Source organism: Cyprinodon tularosa, unplaced genomic scaffold, assembly GCF_016077235.1.
Source record: "Cyprinodon tularosa strain WSP-4 unplaced genomic scaffold, ASM1607723v1 ctg762, whole genome shotgun sequence".
NCBI classification, from domain to species: Eukaryota; Metazoa; Chordata; class Actinopteri; order Cyprinodontiformes; family Cyprinodontidae; genus Cyprinodon; species Cyprinodon tularosa.
This window is the reverse complement of record NW_024039521.1, coordinates 430220-448761: the sequence shown is the minus strand read 5'-3', so window position 1 is coordinate 448761 and position 18542 is coordinate 430220. Positions and strand designations below refer to the sequence as shown.

At 38.0% G+C, this 18542-nt stretch overlaps 1 protein-coding gene across 1 annotated transcript in view; it reads right to left on the bottom strand.

The window, feature by feature from the left end:
- The window catches only part of LOC119773514 (copine-9-like), a 165129-nt gene that overhangs the window by 9434 nt on the left and 137153 nt on the right, over positions 1-18542 (bottom strand). Inside the window, exons 19-21 of the mRNA XM_038270498.1 lie at positions 16453-16555; positions 14101-14158; positions 5728-5801 (exon numbers count right to left, since the gene is read on the bottom strand). Coding sequence (XP_038126426.1) covers positions 5728-5801; positions 14101-14158; positions 16453-16555 — 235 coding nt within the window. The remainder of the gene's footprint in view (positions 1-5727; positions 5802-14100; positions 14159-16452; positions 16556-18542) is intronic.

Here is an 18542-nt window from a genome sequence, read left to right as displayed (position 1 = left end):
AATCTCTAAGATGTTACATGTTACAATATCAGCTTCCTTTATTCATTTTTAAATAATTTTTTTTTCAATAATTACAAGCAACTCCTTGAATTGTATGTTTTAGGAAAGTGGTTAGGATATATTTATCTATTTTTTTTTTTATATTGATTAATCTGTAAATTGTGAAATCAACTGTAACCCCAAATCTGTGATTGACCTCATGGTCTCTTGAAGAAAGCTGTGGACCTGCATTTTACTTGATTACTTACATGTGGCTGCGCATAGCTGTACCTGTTGAGCCTTGCTTTACTTTATGAAACAGATAAAGCCAAGATGGACTCATAACGCTTGGTCGAGCAAGGTTTTATCTCTTATTCTGGAGTTGCTAATTCAACTTTTGTGAAATAGGCCTCCAAAAATGTAGGACAAGTACTGTGGAATCTTGACTGCAGCAGCTCTATTTTGCATATTTGCTATTTTTACAGTTTTTTTTACACACCAGAGTCATTTTGAAAACAGACCGAGACCACCTCCCAAAGTCAGTTTTAGTAGTGTTGCTCGGTTCAGACCAGACTTTGTTGGTTTTCATTCATCTGCACGAAAGGTGGGGGAAAAGCTCTGATCTGTTTAAAGAGGAGCAAATGTGGCAGGTACAGTATAAATACCCCCCCGAAAGATATCATACAGGATAATAATTAAAAACAAAAAAACAACAGATCGAAACAGTAAAGAACACCTTCGTAACAATAATAAGCTGGTGGACGTGAACTAAAGAAACTAGTCAAAATGTGTGAAAAACAAAAAAAACAAAACAAAAAAAAATCAGGAAACCAAAACACCACTAGATCATGACAGCCACTGTCTTTACTCATGGTTGAAATCAACCACCTATAGTTCCTTGAGTGATTGCTCACATTAGTGTGTTTCAGAGCTATTGAAAAATCAGGAAGAGATAAATAATGTTTTTTTCTGATTGCACTAGGGTTTAGATCCAAAACACGATATTCCGAGAAACTGACAAAAAAAATAAATAAATAAATAGGAAATTAAAATCTCCTTACTTTCGTATAGATTAAATGTAGAACCTATTTTTTATATGTGTGAGGCTACTTCTTCTAATTCAGTACTGATATTTCAATCATGTAATCAATGATGTTGCAAGGAACTCTTCTTGTTCCCAAGATATCATTAAGATAACAATTCCAAACCATTCAAATTAAAGCAAATGTGGTACTTGATTTGGTGCCAGAAGACTCTTTTTTGTGCCTTAATCATCAAAGAACTTAAATCCATAGAGGGTAAAATGATATTTAATAAAAGAAAACAAAAGCTGAAAGTAAGATCTGTGACATGGCAGCATACCAAAGGTTTAGATTGAGAATTGGTGGTGTTAAAGCAGAGCCAGTCATCTGTTATATCATTGAAACTACACTTAAAAACAAGTGCTGTGATTGCATTCTTTTCTTTAGCTGCTAGTATAAATATTCCCTTCAAATCATGGCTAGAAGATGAAAAACAACATGATTGAATGTGACAATCACTGCAGGAAGAAAGTCTTAATCACAAAGGCTTCATACTGTAAATCTATACAGTTTTAAAACAAATGCATACTTTAGAAGTAAATAGACGGCAGATTTTTTGGAGAAACTTAAAGCTCTATAAGGGTGCTTAATAAACATATCAATATGTGGAAATAAACATAGTATGATATTATTATGAAAAAATAATCAAATACATTGCCTAACATAAAGTAGAGAAGTTCCCTTTAACTGATGGTTAATGATATGAAATCTTACCGCTCCTCCTCTAGGTATGGGGACACCGTATATTCCCACTGTAAGGACTCATTTATCATCACACTCTGCAAGCTGTCAGGCCAGTCATCCCCACTCCTATCTGAATATTTAATAGCACATTGTTACCACGGGTCTCTGTATTTGCTTCCTATTTATGTTCTCATATCTCTAAAAGGCTCTTTAAACCAACTGCTGGCAGATGTGGTTTTATCGCCTTGCGGGGGTTACCGCCTGCTTATAATAAAACACACAGCAGAACATTCTTTTTTTCCAAAAGAGCATGGCTGATTTTAAATCTGTTAATGGACGAATGGATATGTCTTTGAGGGAAAATGCACCAAGAACATCTTCACATGCATTTTAGCCACTTTCTTCATAGTTGCATAAGGTTTTCTGCCGATAAATGCACTTTCAAGTGTTTATCAGAATAGTATTATGCTTAATGCATGAGGTAATGCAACAAAGGAGGACTGGAAAACTATACATGGGCTGGAATACAATCCACAGGGTAAAAAACCCCAAAAGAAATAACTTAAATGTATTTCTAGATTCACCTCTTTTCTGACCTCACCTGACTTACACTTCACAATGAAGCCTGTGACCGAGACATATCTGACAAAAGAGATAATGGCCCATCAGAACCCCCTAACGACCATTAACACCCCCACGTTAGCTCCATGGCCAATCCAGTGGGAGGGATCATAGCCACCTTTGGTTTTCACATAATTCTTTGTTACACCTACAGTATATTACAGTAATCTCAGTGCCCTCCACCATTAGTTAGAATTGGAGAAGCCTGATGAAAGGCGAAATGCCTTCGAGAAAACTTCACGTCTAGTTTCATAAAGTGAACTTGTCAAGCTAGACCATGACCTGGATGGCTGATAATCATCACAGATAGCACACTGAGGATATGAGTGAAAAACAGGACAAATTCTCCCCTCCCCAAAAAGAACTATAAAAAATAAATGTTGAAAAAAGGAGGCAAGAGACTATGCCTCCAACATACTCCACAAACTCATCTTCACTGTGCAGCTAAGGTGGGTGGCTACAAACTCTAGCTTAGTGCTTAAGAATGTTACATAACAAGCCATGTGTCTGCAGTGTACTGCTTACTCAACATTGAACAAATTATTAAATTAAAATGAAAATAAGGTATTTAAAAAAAACAGTCAGTACATAAAGTTCTAATAAAAGGCCTCCCATATTTTTGCCATTATTGATATCTCTGAACAATATAGCCTCATACCAGGAAGGTTTTTTTTTTTATCTTCAGTAACGAACATGACTAAGTTCATAGTAAACATTGGAATAGGTGTTTTATAATTTTAGAGCCAGAGGGTTGGGGTGAAGCTCATTATTTTACCCTATAATGGTTCCACACTGATAATGACCGCTACAGAAACATGTTATCTGAATATCTTTGGTCTGATTCGCATTCTGATTGGAATACCCCGTACATTATAATTGATACATTATAAGGAGATGTGTAAACATATATCTAAAGGAAGTGGTGTAACCCATGTATTTTAAGTTTAACAAACTATAGCATAGATGTTTCTGGTTGTCAGCCCTCTGTGTATTTGTGCTTTCTCTCTGTGTTTAGGACGGTTTTCTGAGATGAGAAAGTGGTTGTTGAGTCTCATTAATCTAGGTGCACACTGTGTGGTTTTCTGCTATATTTTTTGGTAAAAATAATCTGATAGTTAACTTAAATTTGTCATTCAGAGTGACAGAGACTCTATCAGTGCATGTCATAACATATTAGTGCTCCAATAATCAACCTACAGTCAGTTTAGTTTTAGAGAAAACCATCAAATGTTTCTGACATTTGATTTGCATTTTTACCACGTTTGCACTTTAATCCTCTAATCCTCATAAAGGTTTACATCACAGGTGGTAATAACCTACTTATAACCTGTAACTTCAGTTAATCAATAGACGTGTTTTTATTCTCTAAGATGTACAGAGAGGAATCCTCTATCATGTGTAACAGCGTTTAGGTTTAGGTTTTTGAATCCCACTTGATTTAAATGTATCAGTGCAATGGGGAAATAGCGCCCCCTCTCTGTGTGGCTGGTTATATGTTGCTGGCCCAATCTACTCAGTGCCAGTTTGTGAAAACTGAGTGAGTTGCATTCGTCAGCTCACAGAAGAAAAGTGTTAGCAAGATAACAAAACATAATTTTTACTAACTTAGACAAATAGTGTGTAATGACTATTTATTAGAAGTGTGTCTGGCATCAATTTTTGTACATTTTGTTAATATTATAAAACACTTCATGTACCAAGTTAAAAGCTAACATAACACTCTGTTGTGATGTGCTGAGTGAAGCCGATCCGTTGCACTGAGTCGAACTGCCTGATCACCCAGAAACTCTGTCTTCATAACAAAAACAAAAAAAAAAAACAAAAAAAAAACACACACATACAACAGAGTCGAGGGAGTTACTTGGGCCGGCCTGGTACATTGGACTAAGCAGAAGCTGGTTACACATGCAGGAAGACATAATCCACATTTTGGCAACATGTGACAAGTTTAAAGCCTGTAGGATTTTCAAACTTGCTCACCAGTATTTCTTTTGTTGTTGTCACTCCTTGTTCTCCTAAGACGTGTTTTAGCTGTAATAATACTGCAACAAGATACATTAGCTGCTATCAACCCTGAAGTTATTTTCTGTGGTCAACATTATGAAAAAAGTAAAAAAAAACACCAATTAAACTTTATAATAATTATGCCACAGAACAGCAGTTCTTTTTGGAGAACAGCAGTTCTTTTTGGAGAACAGCAGTTCTTTTTTGGAGAGTTTTTAGTCTTTTTTTAAGACTAAAAACATGAAAAAAGACTTCTCATTGATCAGCTTTGTCAGAATAGTTCAGAAGAACTGAATAGGATATTCAGCTTGATAAGATAGCATTTACATTTTTTTTATTTTATTTTTTGCAGAATTTTGCAAAATGAAAAAAAGGCTAATATTTCATGCAGAAATATGATTGTTTAAAAAAATATTCTCTGTTGCTATGAAACACAAAATGTTCCCACCTTTGGGTCTGATTCCTTATATTTAAAAGAAAGTTTGCGATTTGAGGTATCAGTTTTCAACTGCTAGAAAAAAGATAACAATAAACATATTTTGCAAATGTTTTTTACTTAAAGGTATTGTGGAGGATTTTTGCAATTTTTTTAAAAGACCCGCCCTCTCCACTAAAAAAAGAAATACACATGCACAACCCTGTACCCGCTCCCAAGAGGGAACGCCTATTGAACACATGCCAGAGCATGCATGAGCACATGTTTCCTTGTGAAGGCTCTGCTTTTTTATAAGTTGCTGTTTTCACTGCACATACAAGCTTACTGTTTCCAAACGTCTGCCCTAACACCTAAATCCCTCAATCACTAAATAGAGTGGGGACTATATAGTAGACACTTTTTCTCTTATGACCCTTTGCCATTTTCAAAGAACTGCTGTGAAAAAAATGAGCTTCAGTGACTGGTTGAAATTGTAGCTCGCCGCACACGCCTGAAAGTGTGCAGAAAAAGATAGCTAACTGAGGACGAGCACTTAGGACCACCTTACGTAAACATATCACCAGAATGATTGACAATTAGGCGGACCACTTATTTAGTTGAACCACCCGGAAATAAATCATCGGGCTCTATACCTTTAATATCTTATCTTGCAAGTCAATGACTGGATGCAATCAACTGGCTGTCCTAACCAATCTGACAGTATTGTTTTTTAGGTGCCTTGAGATGACATGTGTTGTTAACTCATGCTTTAAATATAAATAAACTGAATTAAATTGAATTAATATTGACCTGTTTATTATTCCTAAAGTCTTTCCCATCTTCTACCCACCCTTTTCTGGGAAGATACCCCCTGTGGTTTTTTCCTTCACAGAAAAGCTGTTGTTACTAACCTGCAAATTTAAATATAATCACGAGGAGTACCTGAACAATGTCCCTCTCAGCAAGACGTCCTCTGGAAGATACTCTCACCTCGTCTCCATCAAGCTCCTCCATTGCTGAAAGGACAAACAACACCACAGGGCAAATGACTCAAATCTAGAACCGCTGGGGGTGAATATAAAAGAAGTTACGTGATGTTGATTTTGCTTGTTCAATGTAGTTGTTAAAATGGAAGAAATCATGGGAACTTAGAACAGGTAGACCTGCATGGAAAATATGATTCCAACTGGAAATATGGGGAATAATCACACTGGTCATGCCCACTGGTTGGAATGAATGATTTTGCTACAGATATTTGGAACAACCATGCTCCTCACCTTCCATCTGTTATCAAAATATATTTTTTTATTTTTGAAGAAAAGTTTATTTTTGTTTAAATTGAAATGTTTGTAACCATTGTTATCAATGTATAATTATAATAGAATCAGCACCCCAAAATTGGCGATCAGTTAGACAGATGTAAAAATAATATCAGCATCAGTCTTAAAAAAAACTCATTTGTTGATTTCAGCTACTAACTCACCAGTTAATCACACCAAGCTCTATTTGAAGAATTAATAAATACATATCAAAATACACAAAAAATACATATAAAGAGATAAAGGAATTAATGCACGATCTACACTTTAAACTGCTGCCAAAGAGAAGTCTGTGATTAAGTGTCCAAAAATGTAAAATATCTGTATCTGAGGTGAATAAAATTTAACATTGTTCGAAAGTCTATCCCAGAGATTTTGTGAGGTCTTATAAAGTCAAAAAGTTACAATTTACTATCCTAATTTTAGATTTTTAAAGAATCCTGTATATATGTTTATTGTCGCTAATTTGGGAAATATGAGTTTTTGTAATCAAGAAAGTGATTTTTGTTTCATGATGTTGTATCACAAAGCAGCTTGTCTCAGGGATTCAATAAGCCATGTTGGTCATTCAGCCTTAACCACAGTTGTGCACTCTTTATGTTATTTTGTGACCAGATCTTTTGTTATCGGCTTGTAAAACTATATTTAAATTTAAAAGAAGACTCAAACTAGGGTTTGGCAGTTATTACTGTGGCTATTATGACGCTTACTATACATGATAGGAGCTTGAGTACTTGTTAAAAGCTGAAAGACACTAGTTTAAAGCTACAGTGTGTAATTTTCAGCGACATCTAACGTCCAGACTGCAGACCGCAGCGACATGAACATCTCCCCCCCACCGCTTCTCCCCCCCAACAGTACGGCGAGCGTTACGGGACAAAATGTCTTCCACGACGTCCGCATCACCTACCTTCTCAGGTGATGAGGTTTGTTCACATAGATAATTTTACAGATAGTATTTATTAGTATCTATAGTAGTATTTAGTATCTATTGTTCAGTACCGTCTCATTTCATCTCTCTCAACTTGCCGTATTTACTTTCGAGCATAATGGGCAATCTCGCAATCGCTAGTTTGTTGGCTCTGCGCTGCCGTAGCGCAAAGATGTCTGCCTCCATGGCTGCGAGACCCGCTCCTATGTAATTATAAATAACGAATTCTAAGGCAACGCAAATATTAAGGTTAAGAGGCTGAGCTGGTAGATGATGATAAATAACATAGTTATGTATAATATATTACATTTCTGACTGTATATCCCAGTAATTATTACACACTGTAGCTTTAAATAGACATTTAAAACTAACTTGGTTGAGTTTGTTAGTACATTAAATGTGCTCTCTTATAAAAAAAATTTGTCAAAACATTACTCATGATTTTCAGCTGGTCTGGAAATGTCTCATTTTCAAGATTCTAAAAGTAGGAAATTTGACACTGATATTGAAGTTTTATCCGAGAGAATCAGAAGGAACTGTGAATTCGGAGTCACAGCTCTACCTTTGGTCCAACACTTTTCAACATCAGAAATCCCTAAGTGAAAGTAACCAGTGCTTTACTAGATCAGTTACAGAGGCATTTCACTCCATCGCTCTTTCATCTGGAGGCACAATCTTTTGCTCTATCAATGGTTCATATAAACACATCTCACTCAAGTGAGACATTTTTAGTAGGTGACACCCAAATCACGTGTCATGGATCATAACTAAAATTAAAGACCAAATCTTGAGAGAACATTACACCAGTTAAGACGAATATGAGCCTTTGATGTAAACAACATTTGTGGAAGCAGAATTTGACAGGATGGCCAAAAATAGTGTTTACCTGCAGCCTCAGCTCTACCTTTAATAGCATCTGGCTTTGTAGGAGTAGTCATTACTATAGCCAAGCAACCAATCAGAGATTTGTATGTGTAATATAAGATAATATCACCTTAAATTGCCACTTAGAGTCAATACATTTTTCAGTAAATTTTTTCACTTAATAGAAAACAGAAAAGTGTACAGTTTGTTACAGAGGCGAAGATTATATCTGATAATTGAAGCCATTTTCATATGAAATCTTTTTGATATTTCACAAAAAAGACAATTTATATTCAACGTTTAACATTTTTGTTACTCAACTGATATTAAAAATATCAATCATAAATGAATTATAGATAATTTCATAATTTTCTTAAATTGATAAGCAGCTAAAAAGGTCTTTTTTTGTAATTCAAAATATAGCCAAGAAAAAACATTGCGAGTTTGGGGATTATGAATTTTCAAGTTTTACAATAGGAGTAAAAATGTATTTATTTTTAATTTTTACCGGCCATATCAATTGTCTAACAACCTGGGAAGCAACTTTATGTGAGACGTTAAATCTAAGACTGCCTGCTCCATAAAGGCAAGGGGTGACCTAAATGAGAGATGTGGCCATAAGAAAATATGTCAACACAGAATAAGAAGGTCCATTAGAAGACATTTCCAGTCAGAAAAATTAAAGGGAAACATACTAAAAACATGACGCTATGCCCAGGAATAATTAAAGAGCAAACACTAAAGATATAATTAACTTGTGTCCTTCAGCCCCTCGTTTCTTAGGAAATAATGCACACACACAGTGATGTTACTGTTTTACACCCCCCTGATCTTTAACTGATTGTGTTCACTCCTCTAAGAAGTAATTTGCTGATCTATAGGCTGTAAGACCATGAGACCCTTGATATCATGGACCTGCCCCGGCATTTCCTCTAGACGGAAAGGACAACATTAGTGAACATTATTTCATAGCAGCTGTAACATTTTTCAGATTTAGCCCATCAGAGTCAGACGAAAGTCAAGGTCAGTATTAACTGATGTTTCTGCTATAAAACATCTTTTCTGTTTGTCTTACCAGTCTCAGTTTTTCTGGAATGTAGATGGCTTTTAAATGAAATCCTTTTAATGCAGTGCAAATAATTTTAATGTTTTTTTTCAGCACTTGCTTTATCTCTTCCTCAAACTCATCTGGAGGACTTTATGTTGATATCTCTGAGGATTTCAGTGATATCATATGAGAATGTTATGCAGTAGAACAACAAAAACAATAAGGTCTGATAATGAGAGATGAAAATGATTATTCAAGTATTCAAAAGTTATGTAAATAAAAACAACAAGTTATTCATCTAGTCCGATCTTTTCTTTTGGCTTAAAAGAAAAAACAGTTCTTGACACTTCTCTATAAAGACCATGCTGGTGAAGTGCAAAACTGTAAACTGTAATTATTGCGCAATATAAATCTGCAGCTCCTTAAGAGTAGAGCAGGTTTTCTGACTGCTTCTTTTTAAGATGCTCACAGGTTGTATCCTAATTTTGAAGCCCAACTCAACGTCACACCTTTGAGGTGCCCTAAAACTCGGTCATGAAACTGTTTGTTTTAAAACATTATCTTTAAGCCTTCAGAATAGGGATGTCCCAATCTGATATTGGAAATTGGTCCAATATCAGCCAAGAAAATATAATCTATAGACCTGCATTTAAGAATCTCCAACATAAGAATAAGGGGCTGTCACAATAGACAATAAAACAATTAATCGCACTATAAAAATGAATCGCATGACAGATTTAAATGAGTTGAATAATTCATGTTTGCATGCTTGTTTGTTTTACTCATTTGTCTCTCTTTCTGCTATAGTTAGTAATGCTTAGTAATAGTTATATATATATATATATATTTTTTTTTTAAATCCATCTGTCGAACTTTACAGCTACAGTGTAGGAGCAAGATTCCACACCATGAAGGAAGCAATAAAAGTGTGTATGACTAGAGCTGATATTGTATTCTGTCAATATGAAAATTGCAGTGTTGTATCACAATATCCCTGCTGCAGAGAACACAAGTTGAGATTAAAATTACACTGAAATTGTATCATGATCTTCATTAGAGAGTAATCAGCCTTTTTTTGTTATCATTTTTAGTAGGAGTCTCAGAGTAAAGGGGGCTACATCAAACAATCAACCAAAGTTTTATTAATGTTAAAACATTTTTGCAAACACTGTAATACTTATCTTTCTATGATTATGAGCTATTTTATGTTTAGAGCCTTAAATTTTTGACACTGGCTGAATGTATATAAGGACAGCAGTAGCAGCAAATACAAATAAGCATTTTATTAAGCCATTTTTGTTTTTTACTGTTTTTAGATTTCTTAAAGTTGATTCTACTCCTTCTGACTGTTTCTGAAAAGCTTAAAGTGTCTGAAATAAAATTTTAAAAATTGAATATCAAGGAACGGAGATCAGGACAACCACACTTCGGCAGAGCTTGAGTGAAAAGTCATTAAGGCAAGTGGGTAATTCTAAAATTAATCAACATGCATAATTTATCACTTACTCTGCTTAACTTCCTATCAATCCCCTAAAAATCTCTACATGTCCTTCTCAATATATTACTGTATTGTGATAAAGTTAATTATTTTCCATAATGTAATGATAAAACTCAAACATTCATATATTTTAGATTCATTGCACACTAACTGACATACACTATATTGCCAAAAGTATTTGCTCACCTGCCTTGACTCACATATGAGCTTAAGTGACATCCCGTTCCTAATCCATAGGGTTCAATATGACGTCGGTCCACCCTTTGCAGCTAGAACAGCTTCAACTCTTCTGGGAAGGCTGTCCACAAGGTTTAGGAGTGTGTTTATGGGAATTTTTGACCATTCTTCCAGAAGCGCATTTGTGAGGTCGCACACTGATGTTGGACGAGAAGGCCTGGCTCTCAGTCTCCGCTCTAATTCATCCCAAAGGTGTTCTATCGGGTTGAGGTCAGGACTCTGTGCAGGCCAGTCAAGTTCATCCACACCAGACTCTGTCATCCATGTCTTTATGGACCTTGCTTTGTGCACTGGTGCACAGTCATGTTGGAAGAGGAAGGGGCCAGCTCCAAACTGTTCCCACAAAGTTGGGAGCATGGAATTGTCCAAAATGTCTTGGTATGCTGAAGCATTCAGAGTTCCTTTCACTGGAACTAAGGGGCCAAGCCCAGCTCCTGAAAAACAACCCCACACCATAATCCCCCCTCCACCAAACTTTACACTTGGCACAATGCAGTCAGACAAGTACCGTTCTCCTGGCAACCGCCAAACCAAGACCCGTCCATCAGATTGCCAGATGGAGAAGCGCGATTCGTCACTCCAGAGAACGCGTCTCCACTGCTCTAGAGTCCAGTGGCGGCGTGCTTTACACCACCGCATCCGACGCTTTGCATTGCACTTGGTGATGTATGGCTTGGATGCAGCTGCTCGACCATGGAAACCCATTCCATGAAGCTCTCTGCGCACTGTTCTTGAGCTAATCTGAAGGCCACATGAAGTTTGGAGGTCTGTAGTGATTGACTCTGCAGAAAGTTGGCGACCTCTTCGCACTATGCGCGTCAGCATCCGCTGACCCCGCTCCGTCAGTTTACGTGGCCTACCACTTCGTGGCTGAGTTGCTGTCGTTCCCAAACACTTCCATTTTCTTATAATACAGCTGACAGTTGACTGTGGAATATTTAGGAGCGAGGAAATTTCACGACTGGATTTGTTGCACAGGTGGCATCCTATCACAGTTCCATGCTGGAATTCACTGAGCTCCTGAGAGCGACCCATTCTTTCACAAATGTTTGTAAAAACAGTCTGCATGCCTAGGTGCTTGAATTTATACACCTGTGGCCATGGAAGTGATTGGAACACCTGATTCCAATAATTTGGATGGGTGAGCAAATACTTTTGGCAATATAGTGTATGTCAGGTCTTTTATTGTCTCAATACGGATGATTTTGGCATAACTCTCATGAAAACCCCAAATTTCTATCTCACAAAATTAGCATATCATTAAAAAGGTCTCTAAACGAGCTATGCACCTAATCATCTGAATCAACAAATTAACTCTAAACACCTGCAAAAGATTTCTGAGGCATTTAAAACTTCCAGCCTGGTTCATCACTCAAAACCCCAATTATGGATAAGACTGCCGACCTGACTGCTGTCCAGAAGGCCGTCATTGACACCCTCAAGCAAAAGGCTACGACAAAGAAAGAAATATTTATAAATAAATTGAGTGTTGCCAGAGTGCTGTATGAAGGCACCTCAGTGGGAAGCCTGTGGGAAGGAAAAAGTGTGGCAGAAAATGCTGCACAACGAGAAGAGGTGACCGGACGCTGAGCAAGATGTAGAAAGGCTGATTCCAGACCTTGGGGGACCTGCGGAAGCAGTGGACTGAGTCTGGAGTAGAAACATCCAGAGCCACTTGAACAGGCGTGTGCAGGAAATGGGCTACAGGTGCTGCATTCCACAGGTCAAACCACTTTTGAACCAGAAACAGCGGCAGAGGCGCCTGACCTGGGCTACACAGAAGCAGCACTGGACTGTTGCTCAGTTTTGCATGTCAATGGGAAATCAAGGTGCCAGAATCTGGAGGAAGACTGGGGAGAAGGAAATGCCAAAATGCCAGAAGTCCAGTCTCAAGTACCCAAAGTCAGTGATGGTCTGCGGCGCCATGTCAGCAGCAGGTGTTGGTCCACTGTGTTTTATCAAGGGCAGGGCCAATGCAGCTAGCTATCAGGAGATTTTGGAGCATTTCAATTCAATTCAGTTTATTTATATAGCGCCAAATTCACAACACATGTCATCTCAAGGCACTTTACAGTTCAACCAGATCATACAGTCAAATTGATACAAAGTTTTCTATCTAAGGAAAACCAGTTGATTGCATTGACTCATTGACTCAAATACAATCCCCCACACTAAGCATGCTTGTAGCGACAGTGGAGAGGAAAAACTCCCTTTTAACAGGAAGAAACCTCCAGCAGAACCAGGCTCAGTGTGAGCGGCCATCTGCCGAGGCCGACTGGGGTTCAAGGAGACAGAAGCAGAGATACAAAAAGCAGCTGTAAAAGGCGGCCCCGTCCAGGAAACACACAGCCAGGCAGACGAGCTCCAAGGCAGCTCCCATGCCAGAGGACGAAGAGAGCACATCCACTCAGTCACGGTCAGAGAAACAGGACCACACTGGAAAACAGGCCGATCTCCAACATCTATTAACAAGGGTGTTGATAGAAGCAGCACAGCTGATGTTTTTTTCAGGATGACGTCATTTCATGCTTCCATCTGTTGAAAAGCTTTATGGAGGTGAAGATTTCATTTTTCAGCATGACCTGGCACCTGCTCACAGTACCAAAACCACTAGTAAATGGTTTACTGACCATGGTATAACCTGCTCAAATGGCCTGCCAACTCTCCTGACCTGAACCCCATATAGAATCTGGGGGAAATTGTGAAGACAAAGTGGAGAGAGGCAAGACCCAACACTCTGGATTAGCTAAAGGCCACTATCATAGCATCCTGGGCCTCCATAACACCACAGCAGTGCCGCAGGCTGATTGCCTCCATGCCACGGCGCATTGAAGATGTAATTTCTAAGTATTGAGTGCATAACTGTACATAATTATTTAAAGGTTGACTTTTGTGAGATAGGAATTTTGGGTTTTCATGAGCTGTATGCCAAAATCATCCGTATTAAGACAATAAAAGACCTGAAATATTTAATTTAGTGTGCAATGAATATAAAATATATTAATGTTCAAATTGTATCATTGCATTATGGAAAATAATGAACTTTATCACAATATGCTTATATTTTGAGAAGGACCTGTGTATTTAGAATAGAAAATAAATGTTACATTGATCTAAAGAAAAGAAAATTAAGTATATTTTTCAGAAAATCACAGCTTTATTCCTTTTAAAATGTCCTTATTTGTATGCTGTCTGTGAGGGTTTGTCACTACTTAAGGACAAGAGAACAACACTATAGTCACAAATAAACATTTTTATTCGATGACACTTCAATACTTACTAAAATTGTTAAATAGTTTACTAACTTAACAGTGTTTTGCTAAATCTCAAACCATTTCAAATGTCTACATAAAAGATGATAAAAACTACACTTTCTCTCTGTCATGTCCACTCTTATGAAAAATATAATTCTGCTTACCATCAAACTCAGCAGGCCCTACACCAACAATGATAATGGAGAGAGGAAGTGATGCTGCCTGTAAAAAGACAAAAAACGAAATAAAATTAATGACTTTTTAGCAGATGTACTCAACATTTAAAGATTATGAGTTTGTTCAAATGTATTAAGATTCTAAAGCTACGTTCACACTGCAGGCCTTAATGCTCAATTCTGATTTTTTTGTGAAATCTGAATTTTTGGCATTGCCGTTCACATTTCCAAATATGTGCGACTTGTATGTAATCTCCTGTGTGAACTGCACTCATACAGTGTCCTGCATGCACAGCAGAGCACGCAATGGCGTAACAAGCAAGCGTGCTCTGTGTTTACGGAAGCAAACATGGATTGTAGTTCTGGAGACTAACAATCTTTCCCAACATTTAAAAACTCAATCTTTCAAGATGGTTAAACATAAATACTACTCTCCGCATTATTGTCCTCCATGGTTTTTGTTTTTCTTGCTGCTTCTGCATAGCAAGACACAGATTAGTGACCTATGTCGGCTACCAATAGCGTTCAGATCGGATGAATGTGACCTGGCTGTACAGACACAGGTCGCATTTGAAAAGATCAGATACGTTCAGGACCACATACCCAAGTGGCCTGGGTCCCATTGGAAAAAAAATGGATCTGTGTTGTTAAGACTGCCCTGAAAAGATCAGATACAGGTCGCATATGGGCGAAAAAAAATCGGATTTGTGTCACTTTAGACTCCTGTGTGAACGTAGCCTAATTTATGATGACTGTTTACCACTCTTTTTACTGAGGAAAGTAAATAATAGCAAAAAATAAATTAGTTTTAGGTGTTTGTGTAAGAATGCATGTTGTATTTCTGTATTGAGCCAAATGGAAAAAAAATGGATCAAATTCACTTCTATTGCTGCTGCTGTCTGAACCTCTGACAGCAGCATTTTACAGAAGGAAACCAACATTAGTCCACTTGTAAAAGGTAGCTTGGTCGATTCTCAACACTGTCATTTTCTGTGTAATGGGGGCGTTTGCACTTCCCTTCAGGGAAAATTCAGGGATAAGGTGAAGCAGGTACTTCAGCATTAGTTTAGGAAATGCCTTTAATCTGATGTAACACCCCAAAAAACACTTATAGCAGAGGTTCGATGAGATGTCAACACTTTTTTAGAGCAGGAGCTTTGGGAGGTTAAAAGCAATTATCTGGGAGTTTTCCCTTGCAGGGTCCATAACCTGACAGGCAGTATTTTTATCTAAACTAAATATAAATACATATCTTTTAAGATGTAGGGCCTTTTTCTGTTAACCTGAAAAGACATCATGATGGGATGAATCAATGCACATTATGTACTTCACTTTCAGCCCACAGGTTTACTAGTGGGTCCTAGAATTACTAAAAGTAGAATGGGACTCAGATCTTTTAGCTATCAGGCTCCTCTCCTGTGGGACCAGTTTTAGTTCATTAGGCAGACACCCTGTCTACTTTTAAGGCTTAAAACTTTCTTTTTTGATAAAGCTTATAGTTAGAGGGGCTCAGGTTATCCTGAGATATCTCTACAGTTATGCTGCTATAGGCTTAGACTTCTGGAGGACAAAGGGATCCCTATTTCATCATTCTGCATCATTCTCTCTATTCTCCCACTCTGCAGAATCTATTAGTTCAATCTCTAACGTTATGCTCTCTCTGCTTTTTCTAATTGTAGCTTCACCTAGTCTGTTCCTATTTGGCTGTGAAACCATCCTGGAGAAAAATATCAGCTTTGCTCCTTCCATCAACACCTTTGTTTATAGATGTTTCGAGATCGGCCTGTTTTCCAGTGTAGTCCTGTTTCTCTGACTGTGACTGGCTGGATGTGGTCTCTTCATCCTCTGACATGGAAGTTGGCTCGGAGCTTGTCTTACTGGCTGTGTGTTTCCTGGAGGGATTTACAGCTGCGTTTTGTATCTCTGCTTCTGTCTCCCTGAACCCCAGTCGGCCTCAGCAGATGGCCGCTCACACTGAGCCTGGTTCTGCTGGAGGTTTCTTCCTGTCAAAAGGGAGTTTTTCCTCTCCACTGTCGCTACAACCATGCTAAGTGTGAGGGTTTGCCTTTTAGTCAATGAGTCGATGCAATCAACTGGTTTTTCTTAAAAAGAAAACTTTGAATCAATTTGACTGTATGATCTGGTGAACTGTAAAGTGCCTTGAGATGATATGTGTTGTGAATTGGCGCTATATAAATAAACAGAGTAGAGTTGTACCAGTGCTAAGATGAAAGGACTATAATTGTTTTTTTAAAAGAACTATGATGTAATAAGATTGTGTCTATTTTTTGTAGTTTCTGTTTGCATGTGTGGAGTGTATGTGCATGTTTGTTTACTCACATTAACCACTGCCTCTTTGGTCTGGACCATGTCAGATATCACTCCATCTGTGATCATCAGCAGCACAAAGTACTGAGAGCCATCTGTAATCTCTGCTGCACAGCTGGGGACACACAAACACACACCCCTCCATACTTTAAAGCTAACATTCTGATGAGGAATAGAAATTCAAAGAGCACCTGCATGTCCTCTGGAAAAGGACAGAGGTTGAATCAAGCTCTAGAAATCAAACATCTGGGGTCGTTTTGTGCTGTGATATCTGATGTTATCACAGGAAAACTAACTGAGCTTCAACACTGGCCATCAAAACACATTCGGCAAAACAAAAGCCCCTGTTTTTGTTATTTGATTGCTCTTTTATACTACTGCATCTACTACTACTACTACTAATAATAACAACAATATTTGTAATTCAAAATTACTATCAATAGGCATTATTGCACCCCACTCCCAACTAGAGCAATGTATATCATGGGTACTTGAGCTGTCAGATTCTGTTTTGAGCTGGACTTAAAAACACCAGGACCCCATAAAGATTGTCAGTTTCAACCCTCAGGGAACTCCTATTGAAGCCTAAAAAATTTAATTGAATCTGTGCCCAGGCATGTAACAAAAGAACTAAAAATCTACCAATTCAGCTAAAAACAGCAGTCATGAAAGCAGCTTCAGATAATACATGATAATAAAGCTAACAGGAAGAAGAGATAATTTTTCTTGTTACTGTGCCAGCCTTTCTTTCTTTTTTTTTTTTTTTGAATAAACCTCAAAACATATGTATATATTTTGATTGAGAGCGATAGTGGGGTTTAATAAAACAAAACTAACAAAATTTTCAGATAATGTTCAAACCTTTTAACATGCTTGCCGTTGTCCACAAAGCTTATACTGTACATTTAACGGTTTTATTAATAAGCTCACCCTCAGCCTTACGGGGAAACCAGTTATTTTCTAAAACATAGCAAACCAAGCCGGATCCAGTTTTCTGATGATAGAGTTGATGCTTTCGGGTTGAAAAGGGTCTCACCTGGTTTCATGCAAACACTTGCCCTATTTAAGAAATATCTGGATAGAGAAACAGAACATATTTTCTACATTAATACAAGGAAATGAAAAGTGTGGGGTTTAAGCACAACGCATGGTGTATTCTATTTAGTCCATGCAATAAAGGATTTGAATACTCCTTGGTATTATCGGCTGAGTAAAAGAATGAAATAAACTATTAGAGCTGCATTGAGTTATTCTTTTTTCCCTCAAAGCATCAGGACTTCCTGATCCTCATTTAAATTCAACAAAAGCTGGTTAAACAAAGAAAGAATGCTGTTTTTATCAAGGGACCAGGCACATTTTGATGCAGAAGGTAATCTGGAAACAAACATTGCACATAACAGAGAAGGAAAATAGAGCATGCATGAAATACTTCCAGCTGAAAAAACTGGTATATTCAAACATCAGCATGCTCTCCAACATGACCAGAAAGGCCAACAGTTTTTCAAAAGCTTTAAATAGGATATTTTAAAAATTATCAGAATAGCAAATCAACTTTTCTCACCACCCCACGAGCTGCCACCTTAACGTGGTGGGGTTTATTTGAGTGCCTGAATGATCCTAGGAGCTATGTTGTCCAGGGCGTTATGACCCTAGTAGGGTGTCCTATGCCAAAAAAGGTCCTACAGTAGATGGCAGGTCAGGTTAAGAGAAGCTCAGACGACCCTAATGGAGAGAGTTAAACCAAGGACCATGACATCGTCTGTTATGGTGCAGCTGGGGCCCCATTCCTGGAGCCATGCCTGGGGTTGGGGCTCGTATGCAAGCGCCTGGTGGCCGAGCCTTTGCCCTCCGGTCAGGACCAGCCCGAACAGACGACGTGGGCCAGCCTCTAAAGTGTTCTTTGCAAACTTTCAGCTGCCTTAGTGGGAAGCAATGCTTCGCCAACACTCATTACAGTGCAGGTGGCGAGTTGCTGACCTCGACTTTGGATGTTGTCAGGTGGCGGAAGGAGTACTTCGAGGGTGCACCAGTTACAGAGTGATCAAACTTGTCAGCCTCCCCGGTAAGGTCTACTCCAGATGCTGGAGAGGAGGATCTGGCCA